At 50.1% G+C, this 21449-nt stretch overlaps 1 protein-coding gene across 1 annotated transcript; it reads left to right on the top strand.

Annotated features, from left to right (window-relative positions):
* The first annotated feature begins 4958 nt into the window (after window positions 1-4958).
* On the top strand, window positions 4959-20027 carry LOC119406433 (prolow-density lipoprotein receptor-related protein 1). Its single transcript, XM_037673180.2, has 5 exons — window positions 4959-5677; window positions 13423-13838; window positions 13882-14073; window positions 17453-18141; window positions 19908-20027. Exons 1-5 carry the CDS (start codon window positions 5148-5150, stop codon window positions 20025-20027), a joined length of 1947 nt encoding a protein of 648 aa, XP_037529108.1. The 5' UTR covers window positions 4959-5147.
* Window positions 20028-21449: the final 1422 nt, after the last annotated feature.

The raw sequence follows: 21449 nt of genomic DNA, 5'->3' as shown, positions 1-21449 counted from the left end.
ACAAAGCTAATGTAGTGACCACTGGATGCGATTACGTTGTTATTACTACAGACATTTAATGAAAGAGTCACTGACACCGTGAAACGAATCCCACAAACGCAAAGTTGGAACCAGGGGCTCACACTTAAACGGAACTAATTCTTGCGAAAACTCTGGGATTTTTAAAAACACTAACATGTAAGGCGCAGCTTCCAGTGCCGACTATAATGTAATCACTATATCCAAGCCGAATTCTCCCTGAGGGTTCAGCCAGATTAGATGATAAGCTCTATTTATTGAACCCGAAATTTTGATGTAAATTAAAAAAGGCGTATGTGTTTACTTAAGGCACTCACGACAAACAAACGAATCCACAGAAACAAGACAGCTAGGAAAAAAGCCAGGTTGAGAAATTCATTAGCCATAACTTAAGCGTTCGAGTATTTATATGTTGCATCACACTGATGCATACGTTGAGTCTGAAATCTGCGGATTAATTATACGCTGAAACTGTATTGTGAATATAAACAGGCCAGGGCCTTGAGCTAATGACAAACGAGTCAGGCTTTTTAGCTAAATGCGTCTTATCAGCTTTGAAGGAAACGTTTTTAAAATTTAGGCCAGGCGTCGAATAGAGAACCAAAAAGAAAAGAAAGAAACTCACGTCGTATTCATCTGTTGCTAGCCTACAATATGCAACTTGGTAAGCAGCATTTAGTGTGGGCATATCGTGGGTACAGTAGCATCTGTCACATTGCTTAATTCCCTTACTACATTTATTTATTGCGAAAAACTTGAAGCGCGATGACGTCACACATGGGGGTTAAGTTCTTTTGGGTGTATTGAAATTCATTCAGCAATACTGCTATCGACGCCAGTTAGCGAGGAAGCATTGCCACTGTGTCACAACTTATGTAATGCTTAAACCATTTTCTTTTTCAAATGAAAGTGTTTTATGCCGGAGTCCACCAAGACTTCACTGACGTATTTCCGTTACCGATATGAGGTTGGTAAAGTGCACGCTAACAGATGAGAAAACAGACTGGAAGAAGAACTTCCGCCGCCGGGAAACGAACCCACGACCTCTCGCTCCGCAACGACATGCGCCTGGCGCTCTATAGACTAGGACACCGTTGTACATGGACGAGGGTTACACAAACGCGCCTTATATCTCTCATACATTCTCCCTTGCACGTGCTCTCTGTTGGGGGGCTAGGCGGGTGGGGCGGTGCCGCTGTCTGTGAACGGTGAACAGAAGTACTGCGTCATGACACTAACGAGAGCGATTTGGCGACGACGCAGTTAGAGCGTCTCGATACCAGCGAGGAACGCTGGCAGCGCTGGCATTAAGGAGTCACCCTAGACCAACACCTTCTACAGTGTTGCCTAGTCGCAGTTACATTCTTTGCCTTTGCTTTGTGTTCGCGTGTGACGGCTCGTTGTCGGAATAGTGCAGCGTCCGCATGCGCCAACGGTGTTTCTCCGCCGCCTACTGCTTCGAGTGTGATAGCGCCGACTACTAAAGCTGCTTCAATAAGCACCGCAGAACGGCAACGATGTCGACGGTCGCATGTCGTGCCTTCGTGGAGCGAGCCAGCGGGACGTGGAATGCCTTCGCGCGTTTGCGGCTCAAGCTATGAATCTCTGCCTTCCGTGTTGCTGAAGCGCAGTGTCGTAGTGTCCGCATGAGCACCGGCATCGGTTACCTTATTACTTGTGAGCGCACACCGTGCCGTGTCTCTCCTCAATTAACGACACTTTGAAGAAGTGCATATCGAGTACCAGTGTTTATTATGTGCTTGTTGATGTCGTCTTTGCGCGGGATTCACGATACGCTGTGTCCAGGTATATGTTAACATTCATCTACCACAACGGTTAAATCACGATCATGGGCGTTAGTCGTAGCGATGGATATGTGCCTCTAGGCGTCAACGTGGGTGCATCCACTTCAAACGGCGCTATAGCTGCGAAAGACCAGTAGACTTTGTACAAGCTCTCATATATCAATGCACAATAAAGAATGAAGTGCTTCTGTGAAGACACGTTTCACTTTCGTGTTATGCCGATTCCTATGACGGAGGGATCAGCCATGTTTTTTTTTTAGATTCCGTTCTTCCCGCAAGTAAAACACACCTGCAAGTGGCACTGGCTTTGCCCACTTCTCTCGCTCTACATCATGGCCGTTAAGTATGCTATCAGCTGGGACACAATATGAGCAGAACTACTTGCTTCAGAGAATAGGATGGTCTATATGAAAGAGAAGCGTTATGAGAACTAATGAAAACCTTGGTAATTATTTCTGAAACTGTTATTTCAGTTGCTTTACTTGGCCGAATTAGACAGATAGACGCAGGCTGTAAGTCAGAACAGTGGCAGTTTCTGTAATGTTTAGGAGCTGTGTTCCAGAACATTGGTTACACGAGCAGTTTAACCGCGCTTAAATATACCGGCAGTTTAAACACGCTCAATCACGCTTTAGGCCAACTGTAATCCGCCGAGAGTTACACGGGCTGTGAGGTAACGGTTAAGGGGAGATGGAGGTCGAAAAACGCGAGCTTTTTCAAAAATTATCGATTTTTTGTTTTCACCTGTTTTGTTAAGATTAGTATCTCTGCTGTTCCGAAAATAAAAATCAAAGTCGAGACTCAACTGGAATGCGTTAAAATTGCGTCTAAAGAGCACAAGGTGGCTGTTAATCTTGACCGAAAGTGTGACGTCTTCTAGCGCCTCGCGGCCGATAACGCGCGGCCGCTCGCCATTGGCGATCGCATGAGGATTGTGTAAGCAGTACGTCTATTTCATTACTGCAGAAGGAATGCGAGTTCCTGTCACTCTGGCGGTAGATTCTTGGCCGTTATGTAGGCCAATTTCTGCTTTTGCTTTTTCTTGTTTTGGGTTTTGACTTCATGGTTTTACGTGATTAGCGCATGCGCCGTGGTTCTTCTGGGAGGTGCTGTCAGCTAATAAAGCACAGTTGCTAGTCCAGTCCTTGTGTGTGTCACTTCTTCCCCTTGTCCGGCGTCTTTTGACTGGTTTTTGCCTCAGCGTCGTGTACCAACTGACCCAGACTTCGACCTTATTGCATTATATTTCTTCTTCGCTGGGTACCTTTCTAAATGTGCATTCTTCCGGAAGCCAGGCCATTAAGTGTGTTAGCACCATCGCGCTCATCACCTGCCGAGCCCGAGTTCTGTCCCATTGCATCAAGGTGAACTCGGCCCCAAAGGAGCTTGTTGCTTTCTTCGGGTTATTGGAGCCTTCTTCGGGCCACTGGAAGCGTATGACCAAGATCTGGAAATCAGAGTGCTGGAGACAGGTGCGGTTCTTGCATGATTGTCTTCGAATTTTGTGCCTTTCTGGGCATAGCGACTCCGCTGGAGTCCGTTCCCTGCAAGAACATCGTCGCATGGCAAGCCAAGCTACTGAGGTGTTATGGCATCAAGTGCGGCGGTCTTTACCTAAGAAAATAAGGCCACAGGTCCACAGTGACAGCGTTACCTTTCTGGAGGGAGCCACCAGTTGTGAATAACCTTCTTCAGAAGGGCCCCAAGTTCAGCTTAGAGCCAAGAATCAGCGGGCATGAACTTCTTGCGAGTGTACGTCGTGTAGCTCAGAAGGCTGAGAAGGATGAGCAGCAGCGTGTTTTGTCCGAAGGAGTCGATGCTCTCTGCAAAGGTGTCGACTGTCGACCCAAGAAGAGCTCGGGGGCGCTTCACCGCGTTGTGAATCATTTCGTTGACAACGACCTCACGCTACTTGAAGCGGACAAGGAAGGGGGGGTTCGTGGTTCTTCCCACGGGAAGCTTTGGTAAAAAAGCCTCGGAAGCCATTGCTAAGAATTTCTTGCCTTCACAACACAAGCCTTCAAAACTGAAGTTCTCTGTGGTCAGCTTCCTAAAGGAGCACAATCTGGTTGCCTTGTCACGGAAGGTGAGTTCTTGCAAAGGCAAACTACTTCGGGTGTTTTTCACCGCAAAAACCCATAAGCCGGATTGCCCGTTGAGGGCTATTGTGACAGAGGCGGACACGTGGCAGAAAGTTGTGGGCCAGTTTCTGCAGCGCTATCTGCGATCCTTGACCTTGCAGGATCCTTACAGTGTAGCGAACTCCTCTGGTGTTGTTGAGCTGCTCAGGAAAGGATTCCCAGGCGCCAATGGTGCGTTCTCTGTTGATATAGAGGACTTGTTTTATAGCATCCCCCATGGTGAACTGTTTCTAGCTGTGCGTGAACTGATTGATCAGAATGGTCCTGTTTCCTTTCAAAATGCCTGTGGGTTGTCCGTTGACGCGTTCCTTGAACTGTTAACTATGCATCTTTCTTCCACGGTCGTGGAATTCAATGGCTCGCAGTTCTTACAGAAAAAAGGAATTTGTATTGGGGCGTGCGTAGCACCGATTCTTTGCCAGATATTTTTAGCCAAGTTTGACAACCTGCTTCAGGGCTCTCTTCAGAAACCGCAAGCTCCAACAAAATCGTCGTTCCGTATGCTGTGCCTTGCTTGCTTTGACGCAGCCTTTTCTGCTTATTTTTTCCCTCTCGTCACTTCGTTCGAGTCACGTGGTCTCCTTACAGGATAATCAACCGGCAATTTGATCCCTCCAACCTTCTTGTCCTTCACTATCCTTCGTTATCTCCCTGTCTGATGTAGAAGTTCTTTGAACCACCGTTCCCAAAATGCTTGGCCTCGACACGTTTTTATCATTGAGGGAGTGCGTGGCAACTCTTGCAACCAATCGGTGCAACCCATGGAAAGCAACGCGACCGCGAGGCCGCCATATTCGTCAGCGTTTTCCAGAGATATCTGCCCTCCCACTTCATGGCAACGGCTCTGTGTCAGCGTGTACACTTCGCGAGTGGTCGCTCTCTTGCACGAACGTAGCTTCCGTCGGCCCGCAGTGTCCAGTGCGCCTGATCCTCAAACGAATTTGCCCTATTTCACGGCTCGAGAAGACTTTATGCTCGAAGAATATATTTCCCGTTTGTGCAAATCGACAAGCTCGGCCCGAGACATGAAGAATCGCGTCACTGTCGCCCACGTTCTGTTGGCGTGCGCGATCGTCGTCCGCTCGCTACAGGCGGCGGCCGGACACTGTGACGAGACGTGGCGGTTCGATTGTGGGAATGGCCTGTGCATTGAACCGCATAAGATGTGTGACGGCTCACGCGAATGCGGCAACGGCGCCGACGAGATGGCGTGCACTCCCGATCTCTTAGTGTGCCCCCGTGCAGCTTCGCCTGCCACAACCAGGCGCGCTGCGTAAGGCCCATATGGGTTTGCGATGGCGACAAGGACTGCCGAGATGGCTCTGACGAGATGGATTGCCCCGAAGCCAGAGCTGCGGCGTTAAAGTGCAACTTGTCTACGAGGCCCCAGCCGGCATCGGCAACGCCATCGGCCGACACCACCTTTCCAGATGCCACTAGCCCGACCTCCCCTTCTCGCGAATGCAGCGTCGGCGACGGCGACTTCTCGTGCCCGGACGGTCGGTGCCTTCTTGCAGTCCACGTGTGCGACGGAGTGAGAGACTGCAGCGACGGCGCCGACGAGGGTCGCTTCTGCCAGCTCCTCCGGCGCGAGAGCCACCAGCCGCAGCAGCATCGGCAGGAGCGACGTGGCTGGCTGGTGGACCTCCGCGTGCAGTTCCGCGCACTGATCCGGCCGTTGCTGAATCCGAACAACATAACGAACGAGGAATGAGGAAGAATACAGGTCGTACGACGCCGGCATGGCGGTGTAACCACATGCAGCGTTTCAGAAAAATGCGTGGCTACTGCTTCTGTCTTGGCAACCAAAAATTTACCATAAGAAACTCTGACTCATTCGTTCAGCTGTTAAGCGGCAATAATGGCATAGCGCGTGGATGCCTTTTACCTTCACGCTTACGGTTTCACACGTTCTTGCGGCTTTATTTGCCATGTCTTGTCTACCTTAGTTTGCCTATATTTTCGCAGCATTCGTATTTTTTCTAGACGCACAACGCAGTGAGAGTGAGAGGCATATTCGCCGATGTACTGTTGCACTTACACTGCAATTTCTTACTGGAAATGATCACTCTATACAGCAAGAAGGCCGTTTGAAGCCACAAGGACGAAAAGTAGTCAGATCTGTTGACTTGCCTTCATTCTCACGCTGGCTGACTTGAGGCGCTTGCAGCTGTTACACGCCAGCGCCCTTGTACCCTTCCGCGATTTTTGTGGAAAGCTTTATGCGTGGCTGCTCTGACTATTCAAACTCTGCGGTAACGTGTTGTATACGGTTGTTGTTATGCGACTCAATGTTTCCTTTTCTTACTTTGCGGCCCCGCAAGGGGGTCATAGATGTCAATGTACCTTGACGTTGATTAATAGTCATTTATATTTCCATGTAGCTTAAGTGCACCGAATGCTATAATATTTTCTGAGGTCTTCACGAATTTCTTGCACCGCGATATTCCTAAATTTCTACGCTGTAATGTCGTCAATTCCTATACTGCTTGCACGCTCGCAAGACACCCAGTCACAAGCGCTTATAGTGTATAAGCGCTTGTGAGCAAGTTGGCAGCTGGATTTGTCTGTGAGGTGTTTCCGAATAACTGAGCACTTTTGGTGCAAAGAGAGCGTGGTATGTTCCTTCTTATCTGCACAGTGTACCTATAACTTTTAAGCGAGCGAGATTTAGCGAGCAGTGATTAAACGGTAAGAGTAGCTTAAGTTCTTCCTCGAAAACATTGCAATTGTATTGACAGAATAGTAGATGCAACGACTTGTGATTGGTACAAACCGCGGTATTCTTATGGCTATAAGTCTCTGCCACTGTGCATAGGGGTTAGGGCTCGACTGCCGACTGCGGTGGCTTGATTCCTACTGTGTGGGCGGAATGCCAAAGTTCTCGTCTATATCGAAACTATGATGCACATTCGAAGAACCTTCCTTGGCCAAAATAGTAGCTGAATCTACCCGCTTCTCAATATATTGTTACGTGAGTGACAGTCGCTTTTACAAGTCGCTATTCACAAGATATATTTTCAAGAACGGCTGCAGCGCTGAGCAATCCGGCTCCGAGCTCGAGCAGCTAACGACCTTCGTCCTCTTCGTCGGGCGCACACGCGCGTCGACAATATGGATTCCGGCAGCCTACATGTAGCATAACCCCCGGCGCAAAGGCGCCGTCTCGGCGCATCTAGGCGTCAACGTCATTGGGCGAGTGGTACTGCTTCAGGCGTGCGACGTGTACGATGTCGCTGGCATGCGGGGTGGATGAAGACGACGAGTCAGCAGGAGCGATTTCATAGGTGACGGGAGTCACCGCACGAAGCACTCGGTATGGCCCTGTGTACCGAGAGAGCAGTTTGTCGGACAAGCCAACGTGCCGGGTCGGAGACCACAGCAGAACCAAAGAACCGGGCGAAAAGTGTACGTCGCGGTGTCGTTGATCATACCGACGGCGTTGGTTCTCTTGGGAGGTCAGAAGGCGAGTACGAGCGGCTTCGCGTGCATGAGCGGCCCGGCTGATAGCGTCCAGGGCGTATTCAGTGGTCGGAGCTGCTGGCAAACGGAATGACTGTATCAAGGGGCAATGTGGGTTCGCGGCCGAACAGCAGGAAAAATGGGGAGTAACCAGCCGTGTCATGGCGCGAGGAATTGTAGGCAAATGTCACGTACGGTAGAGCAAGGTCCCAGTCGGAGTGGTCTGAGGAAACATACTTTGAAAGCATGTCGGTTAGGGTTCGGTTTCAGACGCTCCGTGAGGCCATTCGTTTGCGGATGGTACGACGTAGTGAGCTTATGCCGCGTTTCACATGAACGCAGGATGTCCGCTATGACTCTCGATAGAAATGTGCGGCCACGGTCCGTGAGCAGCTGGCGTGGAGCACCGTGTTGCAAGATCACGTCGCGAAGAAGAAAATCGGCGACATCTGTGGCGCAGCTTGTTGGAAGAGCTCGTGTGATGGCGTAGCGTGTGGCGTAGTCTGTGGCCACAGCTATCCACCTGTTGCCAGCAGAAGACAGGGGAAAAGGGCCGAGTAGGTCCAAGCCGACGCGAAAGAAGGGTTCGGACGAAATGTCGAGGGGTTTGAAGGCACCCAGCCGGAAGCGTCGATGGTGTTTTGCGGCGTTGACATTTCTCACACGCCGCGACGTATCGTCTGACGGAGCGTGCGAGACCTGGCCAATAGAAGCGACGGCGGATTCGGTCGTATGTGCGGGGACACACCAAGGTGACCGGCAGTTGGAACGTCGTGAAGTTCGTGGAGTACAGCGGAGCGGAGGTGTTTGGGTACAACAAGCAGCAGGGATGGTCCGTCTGGATGAAAGTTGTGGCGGTATAGCGTACCATTCTGGAGTACGAACGAGCGATGAGATCGGTCCGAAGGTGAGGCTTCGAGGCACTCGATGATAGCCCGTAAGGATGCATCACGGCGTTGCTCGTCGGCTATGTGGGTCAGTTGGGAAACGGTGCACACGCAAGCGTCGGTGTCAGGGACGGTGCGCGACTCGCCAACCGGATAGCGAGATAGGCAGTCGGCGTCCTGATGCAGGCGTCCAGACTTGTACGTCACTGCAAAAGTGTACTCTTGCAGTCGCAGAGCCCAGCGACCAAGTCGACCTGTGGGATCCCTTAATGATGAAAGCCAGCAGAGCGCGTGGTGGTCGGTGACTACGGAGAAGTGAGTGCCATATAAATATGGACGGAACTTGGAGACCGCCCAGACAAGAGCAAGGCATTCTCTTTCGGTGATCGAATAGTTGCGCTCCGCAGGTGTAAGGAGGCGACTAGCGTAGGCGATAACGCGGTCGTGTCCCTGCTGACGTTGGGCGAGGACGGCTCCGATCCCGTGACCACTGGCATCAGTTCGGACCTCAGTCGGGGCGGATGGGTCAAAGTGGGCCAATATGGGTGGCGTCGTCAAAATTGTGATGAGGTGAGAGAAGGCGGCAGCTTGAGTGGACCCCCACGAAAATGGGACGTCTTTCTTTAGAAGATCAGTAAGTGGTCGAGCGATTGCTGCAAAGTCCTTCACGAACCGCCGGAAATAGGAACAGAGTCCCACAAAACTCCGAACATCTTTGGCGGATTTGGGTACTGGGAAAACTGGTGACGGCACGAATTTTCTCAGGGTCCGGCCGCACACCAGAAGCATCAACGAGGTGGCCCAACACTGTAATCTGTTGGCGGCCGAAGTGACATTTCGACGAGTTCAACTGGAGGCCAGCATTGCGGAAGACGTCGAGAATAGCCGACAGACGCTCAAGGTGGGTCTCAAATGTAGGTGAAAATACGAGGACGTCGTCTAGGTAACAAAGGCATGTTGACCATTTGAACCCTTGTAGCAGAGAGTCCATCATGCGCTCGAACGTGGCTGGGGCGTTGCATAGACCGAAGGGCATAACCTTGAATTGGTACAGGCCATCGGGAGTGACGAAGGCGGTCTTTTCTTGGTCTTTCTCGTCCACGGCAATCTGCCAATAACCGGAGCGAAGGTCTATGGATGAAAAGTAGCGTGCGCCATGGAGACAATCGAGAGCGTCATCAATGCGGGGCAAAGGATACACGTCCTTTTTCGTAATTCGATTTAGATGCCGGTAATCGATGCAGAAACGCCACGTGTTGTCTTTCTTTTTAACCAGGACGACGGGTGACGCCCAAGGGCTCGATGAGGGCTCAATAATGCCTTTAGCTAACATCTTGTTTACTTCTTCTTGAATAATCTGGCGCTCCGATACGGACACCCGATACGGTCGACGGTGAATGGGAACAGCATCACCTGTGTTGATACGGTGCTGCACAAGAGAAGTTTGGCCGAGTGGTCGATTGTCAAGGTCAAAGATCTCGCGGTAAGAAGCCAAAAGGCGGATGAGGGCGGCTGATTGCGCTGGGGGGAGGTCTGGGGCAATCATGGGGCGTAATGCCATGTCGAGGCTTGTGGTATCGGGTGGGCGACAAGGAATATTGGAGCATACGTCTGCTGCAAAAGAGGTGACGTGGTCATCGGCTAAGGACCGCAACGTGGCGATTAAGATGCCTTGAGGGAGGACTTGCTTCGTGAAGCCGGAAATTTATGACGGGGAGATGTACCCGGTTAGCGGCTATAGTTATGACGCAGTGAGGCACAGTGATGTCACGTGCCAGAAGTACATCAGTAATCGGCGTGACGACGTAGTGCCCATCCAACACGGATGAAGTCGTTGTGAATTCGGCGAATGTTAGGGCTTTAGGCGGTAGGCGGATGAAATCTGAGGTGCAGAGGCTGTGTGGGAGGTCGGGGTGAATATCTGGCTGAAGAGGAAGGTCCAAGCAAAGAGTACCAGCGGAACAGTCTATCAGGGCAGAATGGGTCGACAGGAAGTCCATCCCTAGGATGAGGTCATGAGGACAATTATGGAGCACCGTGAAGAGGACAGGAACGTAACGGTCGGCTATGCTTATGCGAGCTGTACACATTCCAGTGACAGGAACAGTTCCGCCATCGGCGACGCGTACAGCTTTTGTAGTAGCAGGTGTGAGGACTTTTTTCAGTCGGCGACAAAGACGAGCACTGATTATGGACACGTGAGCTCCAGTATCGACTAGAGCCGTCAAAGAAATACCGTCCACATGCACATCGATGAGGTTCTTGTTCGTAGGAAGCGTCAACGGAGGATTTGGTTCAGAAGGAGATGATGCAGCACTACCTCCAGGAGCTGCACGATCTAGTTTTCCGTCGGGTACGATGCAAAGTTGGGCGGCGAGGGGTGGCGGCGGGGTTGGGGCGACGGGGAACGACGGCGTTGAGGGGACGGTGAACGAGCAGGAGGGCGGCTGTTAGGTGTGTCACCAGTAGGGTCTGTACGGCTGGGCGAATACCGGCGAAGATCTTCATATGGGCGGGAAGGCGAGAAAAATTGGGTCCTATATGGCGGCGTCCAAGTGGCGCGGCAGGTAGCGGGATACATGACCAACGCGGTGGCACCGGAAGCAGATGGGTCTGTCGTCGGGAGTACGCCATTCCGCTGGGTTGCGAGATCGTGGAGGAACGAATGGGTCCACTTCGAGGTGCATTCATGGGCATTGGTCGGGACGAGGGGCGAGAGACGGGGCAGGGCGACAGGGAACCCGAGGTTGGCGAATTCTTGTCGTACGACCGCCTGAATAACGGAGACCGCGGGGGTTGGTTGTATAGTGGCATGGTCGAATGGAGAGGGCTGGAACGGCGCTGGACTTGCCGCTTCAAGTTCCCGTCGAACGATACGCGTTACACTCTGCTCAAAGGGCGGTGTAGCGGCGGAATCGGAGCAGGTGGACGTGGCAGCCGTGTTTGGCAACCGAGAAAATTGAGGGTGCACACGACGGCTTTTGGCCGTTTCGAAACGGCGGCATTCTTGAATGATGCGGTCGATAGTCGAGACGTTGGTGTAGACCAGCAAATGGAAAGCGTCGTCCGCGATGCCTTTCAAAACGTGACCCACTTTGTCAGCTTCGGGCATTGCCTCGTCCACTTTCCGCAAAGAGCAAGCACTTCTTGTATGTATGAGACATATGACTCAGTAGGTGACTGGACACGGGTAGCGAGCTCTTGTCGTGCAGCTGCGTGGCGACCGGTCGGGTTCCCAAAGATGTCACGTAGCTTCTCCTTGAACGTGTCCCAGCTGGTGAGCTCGGTCTCATGTGTTTCGTACCAGATGCGCGGGGTTCCGTCCAAGTAGAAGAGAACATTAGCGAGCATCATGGTAGGGTCCCACCGGTGAGTTTGACTGACCCGTTCATACAGCGAAGCCAGTAGTCGAACGTCGAGGCCAGGTTGCGCAGAGAATGTCCCAGGATCGCGGGGGGTGGGGACCGCAACAAAGGTTGTCGTAGGAGCCGCAGATGGAGATGGGGACGGGTTGTCATTGGACGCCATGGCGAGAGGCTGGATGACGCGGCCACTGCGGAGCTGCGTGATGAGGACGGGGAACGTTTCCACCTCCACCAAATATGTTACGTGAGTGACAGTCGCTTTTACAAGTCGCTATTCACAAGATATATTTTCAAGAACGGCTGCAGCGCTGAGCAATCCGGCTCCGAGCTCGAGCAGCTAACGACCTTCGTCCTCTTCGTCGGGCGCACACGCGCGTCGACAATATGGATTCCGGCAGCCTACATGTAGCAATATCTTTTGATTGATCGATCTTGTGGGCACTCATTATTTTAAGGCCTTAGCAACTTTGGACGCCAGTAATCATTGCCACGTAGGCATTACTACATAGAACCCTGCGTAGGTACCACGAAGGGTCCTTAATCATGTTCCGGGTGGCTGTTCAAACAATTAAGGCATTTATGGCCTTCCAAGTCGTGGTGTGTTGTCAATCTTTTAATTGTGAATAATAAAATTTTATAATGAGGCCCAGCGTTCGTTAACGGGGCGTTATTGCGGCTGATGTTCGGTAATGTTGAACAAATATTATCAACTGGATACGTGCACAAGTTTTGGGACATCTTAAAATTAATGCGCTTCCAGTTTCTATACAATGATTTTGGTTAGTCCTCAGCTGCGAGACACGTATTTAGCAGAAGTACATGTCTGCACACGTGAAACAGAAACAAAGCTTTCCGATAAGTGCTTTCTGACATGTAAAGCTTCATTGTAACTGTGCCCAATTTCTTTGACGCAGACCTAGAAACAGAGGCACGAATGAAAAACAAAAGAATGAAATAGAGCAAAAGATAGTTTACGTCGCAGAGGAGACCCATGCGATGGCAATCATCATTATTACCTTGGAGTATATAAGAAAGCTTCCAAATCTTTCGGAACGCGGGGGTAATAAGTCTCCCGAGGCAAGCTCCACAAACTCCAGCAAAATCCTCGAAACCAGCCGGCCTTAGCGCCCCCTTCCGTACGATGTGTACCCTGTTTACTTTCACGTGGCCCTATGCGCATCTTTTTTTTTTTTGCCCCCCTTTTGACTTTATCTGAGTCGCGTGGTCCCATTAGAGTGTAGCCAGCTGGACATTTGATCCAGTCAACCAACCGTCCTTTCCTATCTTGCGCTATCTCTCCGTCCCCTGGCAGTTTTCTCTTCCCCGCTATCCGAGCAGCGTATATGTAAACTGCGCCCGAGGTTTCATTCTGAAACTACGTGCGGAACTCTCGCAGCCAATCGCCGCGATCCAGGGCGGTAGTGCCACTTCATCTTCGTAGACGCCTGTCTGCATGTCCTCGCCCGCTTTGGGAGACGCGCTGTATCTAGCCTCAGCGTGCGCCCTTCACTAGTGGTGGTTCCCGTGTTATCCGAACGGAGCTCCGACAGGCCGTCAGTGTCGATCCAGCGTGCCCGACCTGCAAACGTGTTCACGAGTGCCCCCTTCCACAGCTCGCGAAATTTGCTCGCCCCGGGTTCGTGTCCGTGCATGTTGATTAGCTCCTTGAGAGGCATGAAGAATCTCGCCACCATCGCGCACATTGTGCTGGCGACGATGCTCGTCCTTCGCATGCCATCTCAAGTGGCCGGAGCCCATGGTTCCTTGATGGAACGGACTCGAGGGAACAGAACGCTGCACGAAAGTTCAACTGCAACAATGGCCGCTACGTCGAACCGGAAGCTATGTGCGACGGCATAGACAACTGCGAGAACAACGAGGACGAGAACGTGTGCTCTCCAGAACGCTTCGTTTGTCCCACTGGCAGCTTCACGTGCCGCAACAAGATGCGCTGCATGTCTATGAGAAGGGTTTGCGACGGAGACAATGACTGCAAAGACGCCGTGGACGGCGTGTCCTCCGACGAGAAGGACTGCCCGACATCGACGGCAGTGACAACCGCTGCCGCGACGACGCCCGAACTGACAACGCGGATAACAACGCCGCTTGTCACCGCCGCATCCGAGGCCACCAGCAGCAACCCGACGTCGCCTTCTATGCGTCTGTGCGACGTAGACGACGGTGGCTTCCCGTGCATGGACAGTCGGTGCCTTCTCCCGGTTCAAGTCTGCGACGGAGTCAGAGACTGCAGCAACGGCGCTGACGAGGGTCGATTCTGCCAGCTCGTTCGGCGCGGCAACCAACAACCACCGCTACAACCGCAGCAACAGCCACAGCGACAACCTCAACGACAACCTTACCAACAACCACAGCAGCATCATGGCCTACGCGGATGGCTGGTAGACCTCCACATAGAGTTCCGCATGCTCTTTCAGCCGTTGCACGATTCGTCGAACCTAACCAGCAAAGAATGACGTGGCAGACACGTGATGCAACACCGCGTCAGACGTTCCATATGTGGCATGTCGGAAGGATGCAGCTCTCCCTTCCCGTAGTTTCACGCAAAAATTTCGAAAGGGAACTCTGGCGCTGTGATGTCCGGCGCGGGCCACAGAAGCGGTACGCGGATATGTCCAATTTTCGTGATTGTGGTTGCGGACATAATTGTATCTTTATGTACTGCGATTTATTTAGCTTAAGTTCTTGGCCAAGTGTCTATTTTCTAAACGCAGAACCTTTTGTGCGTAAAATAGTAAACTCATGTAAGCGAGATTTCCTGATTACTGATGACGTGACAACAACAGTATAACCTGTCTAGCAATGTATTGCAGTAGTATCGGTATACTGTACAGGCAATTTTCAAAACGACTGATAACAAAACTGGTGTTGCCTGTTGCCTCTTGCGGCTGTGCACTGAGTTTAAGGTTTGACTGCCGACAACGGTGACTTGATTCTTATTGAGCAGTTGGACTGCGAAATTGCTCGTGCGTTGCCACTTCGTTGCAAATTTAGAAATTTAACCGCCTGTAGTCAAAATTAATGCAAAGTGGTATATTAGTTCAATGTTCAATCAAGGTGGTATTCCTTGAATCCATCCGCTACTCCGTACAGATTATGATCAACCCTAACGTCAGCAAGCACCACAAGCTATCTCTGACGATTTAGTAACTTTGGACATCAGCAATCATTGCCCCACTGATTCGCATCGGCTCTCAGTTATGTTCAAAGTAGTTGTTCAATTAAAGTTTTTCCTCTCTATCAAGTTTCGTGTGCTGTGCATGCAGAGAATTGTAAGATTGTGTAAATTTTTCAAGTGTGAACAATAAAGTTTTCTGACAAGCCAAAGCGTTCATTGACTGGGCGTCATTGCAGCTAATGTGCGGTAACGTTCAACAAAAATTATCGAGTCTGTGCGCGCACGACTTCGCGAGAATATTTAAGACGATCCTGTCCCGAGTTCATTGCAAGGATTCTGGTCAGTCGTGCGCAGGGAAACGAACTTTAAATATGTGCACGAGAAACGCCGATGAAGCACACGGATGTCCTTTCGAGTCCATTTGGTGTGCTTCTTTGTAAAAATTCTCAATTACATTCCCATTAACATCGCCCAAAAATGCCATATGCAATAAGCTACGAAATTCGTGTACATCAATACCTCAAGTTCTCACGACTTTTTCTTGATTTCCAGAACACTTCCCCATTCCATAACTCCATCTCGGCTCAAGAAAGCAGATGGTAGCGCCGCCCGACGAGAAAGATGCCCAGAACTATTCGTTGACACCGTATGGCGAATCTCTTGAATTGGTCAATCGAGGGTCAATCGAGTCAATTGAAATCACTGTGCTTAGCTCGGTGGAACTGTGATTGCAGTTTTATGATTTGAAAATCGGATGTTTCGCCGGGTTTGAACGTTGTCTAAACGTCGTGGGCCGATCAACATTGGGAGCCCGCGGGAAAACCACAAAGGTAGAAGTTCAGGGTGATCTTGGCTGAGTATCTGTACCACAAAACCATGGACACGGAATGAAGGAAGACGTCAATACACTTGGGAGCCAAGTGGATGGTAATTGAAGGTGAATAAGCCATCCGCGGGCATCGGAAATAAATTGAGGTAAACTGAAACTGTAGCGTTGATGCGAAGTATGAAAACAACACAAGAACAAATGAAATATTTTGAGATTCGGGAAAAATTAAGTAAATGGATGTGGGACAACGCGAAAGGGCAGTGCTTTGCTATTTGAGGCGAGAACTCCCTTCCTGAGGATAGCATACCGCAGCGAAGTATTCGTATGGTGAACTAGAATGAGGCAAAAGGTCGTTAACGCAGCAAAACGTTTGGAGAACTACATGTGGTCGCCATTGCTGTGACGTCATCAGAAAGGCGCTACGATCGACCGGTGTGCCAGCGTGCAAAATTGAAATATGCAGGGCGGTAATTCCTGCATTCGTTAAAACTAAACGGTCGCATAACAACGTTAGAACTAATGTAACACGCAAAAATTAAATAGCAGTGTACGAAGACTAAAACAGCGCTTAAGATGGGACGAGATGAGGACAATAACCTAACCTGTATTTCAATGTACCGCAGGAGTATCAATTGATTGTACAGGCAATTTTCAATATGACTGATGCCGAAAGTGGCGTTTCTGTGGCTGCCACCTCTTGCCGATGTGCACTGAGTTGAGGGTTCGACTGCCGACAACTGTGGCTTGGTTCTTACTGAGTAGTTGGAATGCGAAATTTGAATGAGAGACACGGTTTCATTTCGTCTCATCTTAAGCGCTGTTTAATTCATCTAGAATGCACCAACCAGCCCAATCAAGCACACTGATCAATTAGCAGTAACTCTTAGCATGCATTAGTTCCATAAATCAAGCTCTTCCTGCGTCGTCTGAGCTGGCACGCCTTCGGTGTCCCGGATTCTCTGCGTGCTTAATATTTTGATTATTACTAAAGACAAAGACAATAAGCTGCAGTTATAGACGACGCTGCAGTACACCGATATGTTCTAGCACCGCACGCCGCCATCGAAGAAATAGAGCCACCTTTTCGGCTAAAGGACCCACACTGCCCTATTCCAGTGCACCGTGGAATTCTCAAAAGGATGACGATCGAGTCTGTGCACTGCAATCGAATTTAGGGAACTACTAAGCACATTAAACTATAATTCAAAGATATTCGCTCATTTGACATGAAAAAAAAGTAGTAAACAAGTAGTATCATCACCACCATAGCAGGGGGCAGAAAAAGATTTGAAGTCTTAGATCACTTCAGAATACGGGGTTAATAAATATTTAATGAATTTGTACAGGCAAGTCCGCAAACGCCATCCGCAACCCGCAAACGCCACGTTCCACACGCTGTGCCTTGCTTGACTTGACGCAAGCATTTTCTCGTTACTGTCTTCCAGTCACGTGCTCCAATTATAGGGTCGCCACCCGGACATCTGATCCGTTCAACCGACTCGGCCTTTCCTATCTTGCGTTAACACTCGGCTCGTGGCAGATGTCTCTACGCCGCTATACGAGAAGCGTATATATATATAACTCCGAAAGGTTTTATCATTCAGGAGCTGTGTACGAAACTGTCGCGACCAATCAACACGATCAGCCACAGCAATGCAACGCGACCTCGCGTAAGTCAGATCTTCATAGTCGCCTTGCTGAAGTATCTCCTTTCCCGCTTCATGACGATTCCTCTGCAAGCGTCTACGCTTCACGTGCAGTCCCTATATATATAGCGCGAACAAGCTCCCGTCTCCTCACTGTGTCCAGTGCGCCTGACCTGCAAGCAACTCGAGCTCCCCTTCCTCAGCTCCTGGGAGTCATGCGCTCGAAGAATCGAGTTCCTGTCCGTACAGATCCAGAAGCTTGGCCGAAGAGACATGAAGAATCGCGCCACCATCGCGCACGTCCTGCTGGTGGGCACGTTCCTGGTTCCCTCCCTGCCAGCAGTGGCCGGAAGCAGCGCCGACAATTGGATGTTCGACTGCGGCAGTCGCATGTGCATCCAGCCGCAGAGGATGTGCGACGGCATCGACGACTGCGGCAACTACGCCGACGAGAAGGCCTGCAGTTTGGACGTCCTGGTTCGCCCCCCGTGCAGCTTCGCCTGCCACAACAGCACGCGCTGCGTCCAGCCCTCGTGGGTTTGCGATGGCGTCTACGACTGCGGCGATGGCTCTGACGAGAAGGATTGCCCCGAAGCCAAGGCTGCGGCGTTATACTGCCGTTCGGCGACGAGACCCGACCCGACACCGGCAACGCCACCGGCTGACGCCGCCTTGTCTAATGCTACTGGCGCGACGCCTCCTTCTCGCGACTGCAACGTCAGCGACGGCGACTTCTGGTGCCCGGACGGTCGGTGTCTGCTTGCATTCCAAGTGTGCGACAGAGTGAGAGACTGCAGCGATGGCGCCGACGAGGGTCCCTTGTGTCAGCTCAACATCGGCAGGACCGACGCGGTTGGCTGGTGGACCAGCGCATGCAGTTTCGCATGTTGCTCCAGCCGTTGCCGAATACGTACAACCTAACGAACGAGGAATGACGCAGCAGGCTCGGCGGGAGATGTACCACATGTGGCACGTCTGAACGATGCAGTTCGGCTCTTTTGAGTTCTGGGATGCTATCTCGACACTGTGGAATTCCGCCCTTTGTCCACTCTGATTGGCCCACAGGGCTGCTACGGCCTATCTGATTGGTTTAAAATACCGCCATTACAGAATCTGACAATATGGCGATATTTGGCAGTGTAATATTACGAAATTCTGTAGCTGTGATCGCTCAGTTGTCGCGGGAGTGGTAGTCGGTGCGATGGCTATGTTTAATTGTCGTGCTTGCGCTTTCAGACGGTCTTGCGACTTTGTTCGCCTTAACTCGACTAAATTCCTTGACCAATATCCCGTTTTTTCCTGAAAGCAGAGTGCGAATATGAACACCGCCCATGCATATCGGCCGCCGATCGTCGCATCTATTCGCAGAGTCAGAACACCATTTGCAGCTTAAACAACGAAATTTAGGCAAGTCCGTCTTGAAACCATTATTGCTATGCTGGCTGGTTCGCGATGTTCGCTCCTCTCGAGGGCAATATAGCGAAGCGTTCACTTCAGAGATTTTTGTGATATATATATATATATATATATATATATATATATATATATATATATATATATATATATATGGGCTTCTCTCGCGGGCATAGTTGTTTGCGTCCAACTTAATATTTTTTTTTTCTGGTGCGGCTGGCCCAACAGGAACGTGCATGCGGTCGTATCACAATGTTGTCTGTCGTTAAAGTAATAGGCCCTTTTCTGCAACTTAAACGCACCGAATGCTACCATGTCTGAAGTCTCTCGTGCTGATCGAGATGTTAAATTTATACAGTTCCCGCCACGGTGGTCTAATGGTTATGGTGCTTGACTGCTGACCCGAAGGTCGTGGGATCGAATCCCGACCGCGGCGGCTGCATTTTCGAGGGAGGCAGAAGTGCTTGAGGCTCGCGTACTTAGACTTACGTGCACGTTAAGGAACCCCAGGTGATCAAAATTTCCGGAGTCTTCCACTACTGCGTCCCTCATAATCATATCATGGTTTTGGGACATTAAACCCCAGCGATTATTATTATTGTTATTAAATTTCTACAATGTTAAGTCGTCCATTTCTGCACATGCATGTGAGCGCTCTCCGTGGTATCCTTAGGTGAATACGTGTAGTACATTTGTAATAATCAACGATATTTCTAATCTACAGCATGTTTGTGAGCAAGGGGCAACGTGAAATATTTTCTTTGAGGAGTCCCATAGAATGACCTAACATTTCTGTGCAATAATATATTCTGTTGTATGCAGAGCACTATATATAGCCTAACTGGGATGAGCGAGTCTCCTTGATTAACGGTAACGTGAAGAGAAAAGCTGAGCTTATTTATCAACACAGTTTAGTGGTACTCAGATTCTAAACAAGCAATGCTTCATTATTATTTATACACCTGGCTCTTAAGAGAGCTTACCACTGGCGCTATGAAGGCTGCTCCTGCAGCAATTACGCTGGGCCACGTGCTTCGCGCAGGCCTGGCAAGTTTTTCAGAGGATGCTGCTAAAAAAATTAGTCAAAGTTATGCCATAATGCCGTCACTTACTGCTGCAGTAAGAAGTTCAAAACTTGCTGGCTGTTTCGGAATGGGGCGGCAATAAGTCGCTTCTGCCAGCTCGTCTGTTGCGGGGACCAACAGCCACAGCAGCAGCTCGGCCTACGCGGCTGGCTGGTGGACCTCCGAATGCAGTTGCGACTGCTCCCCGAGTCGTTGCGAAATTCGTCCAACCTAACGAGGAAGAGCTTGTTACTGGGCTAGTTGGTACTAACTTCCAGAAAAAAAAAGCCTAGACGCCCAAACACCACCAGCAGAAAGAAGAGGTACAAGAAATGAAGCTTTCACTCTTGTCCCTCTTCTTTCTGCTGGTGGTGTTCAGGCGTCAAGATTTTTTTTTTTTATCCAAGCTAACGAGCTAGGATGTGACCGCTCTATGTACAACACGCGCGGCGCGTCAGAAAGATGGGGCCGCTCGACAGTTCCTCGCTGAGGACAGTAACCTCGCGATGCGAAGCTCGCCTGTGACGCGAATGAGGCGTGGAAAGCAGGAATGATACGTTACAGTGAACCATTTTATTAGAAGGGTTTTTCAAGCATACAAATGAATATTTTCCTCAGAGGCAACACAATGGCGCATAAAAAAGGACACAGCACGTGCTGTGTCCCTCCTCACTCGTTTTTGCTGTGCTTCTGCGCTAAATAATAATTACTGTGTGTTACGAACAAGGCCGAACGTGTACCTTCTTTGAAACAGTTGTTGGGCACGTCTATAAAGGCCATTTTCGAAGATATAACCTCGAAGAAGATTTCCGAGGTAATGTAGCACTTATAAACTATCATACAAAGCAAATCATCAATATGAAATATAAGTTCGACGGTTAAGCTTGAAAGAAAGCTGTAATGAACAGCAGTTACGGACATACGTGGGGAGTCGGAGGCTTTTGAACGCACCATGTGAGCACAGACTCGTGTTCACCAGCACAGAGAGTAATGCTGGCTAAGTGTACGCTTCGCGCAGAAAACATTCAGAAACATTCTCAGAAACATTCTCAGAAACATTCTCAGAAACATTGTCGGAAAAATGAGGGGAAATTATTTATTGTTTTTGATTGTAGTGTAGTCATTACGACCATAAGAGAAAGGAGTCAAAGTGGACGATAAAACAACTTTCTGTGGGTAGCGACCGAGCCTACAAGCCTTCGTATAACCGGATAACGCGTCCGATGCTCTGCCACTACGGCAGCCGTCGTTCTCGCGTCCATTTCATTGGGTATTTGTGTGCTTGTAATCCTGATAGTGGGCAGCCACTTCCACTTGTGATGTTCTCTTATCACCATTGTAGTACAATCTCACTCGGAGGATCGATTTGCCGTGATTAACGACGACATGACGACAATAACTTGTTTACCAGCATGATGCATCGGTATTGGTATATTGTACGCTACTCTTTTATGATTGATACCGATTGCGATGTTTCTGTGGGTGTGACGCTTTGTGGCGACTTAGTGGTTCGACTGCATACAACGGTAGTTTGATTCTTATCGGTTGGGTGGAATACAAGTGTGCCGCGTGCACGTAAAGAAAGTCGTAATTTTCAAAACTGATGTCTCTGCAGCTGATAACGGACCCTGTTAAAAGCAACCACAGCCAATTCTTTCCAGGCTTTAGCAACATTGGACATCA

This window comes from Rhipicephalus sanguineus, chromosome 10 (genome assembly GCF_013339695.2).
Source record: "Rhipicephalus sanguineus isolate Rsan-2018 chromosome 10, BIME_Rsan_1.4, whole genome shotgun sequence".
Lineage (NCBI taxonomy): Eukaryota > Metazoa > Arthropoda > Arachnida > Ixodida > Ixodidae > Rhipicephalus > Rhipicephalus sanguineus.
Note: the sequence above shows the minus strand (reverse complement) of the source record. Positions and strands in the feature narration are given on the sequence as shown.

Excerpts from the sequence above, each read along its gene's own strand:
- LOC119406433 (XM_037673180.2), top strand. The coding sequence starts at position 5,148 with ATGCGGCAACGGCGCCGACGAGATGGCGTGCACTCCCGATCTCTTAGT. Across the intron at positions 5,678-13,422 it reads AACATAACGAACGAGGAATG|TGGCCGGAGCCCATGGTTCC; the intron begins AGGAAGAATACA and ends TGCCATCTCAAG. Across the intron at positions 13,839-13,881 it reads CCCGACGTCGCCTTCTATGC|TCGGTGCCTTCTCCCGGTTC; the intron begins GTCTGTGCGACG and ends GTGCATGGACAG.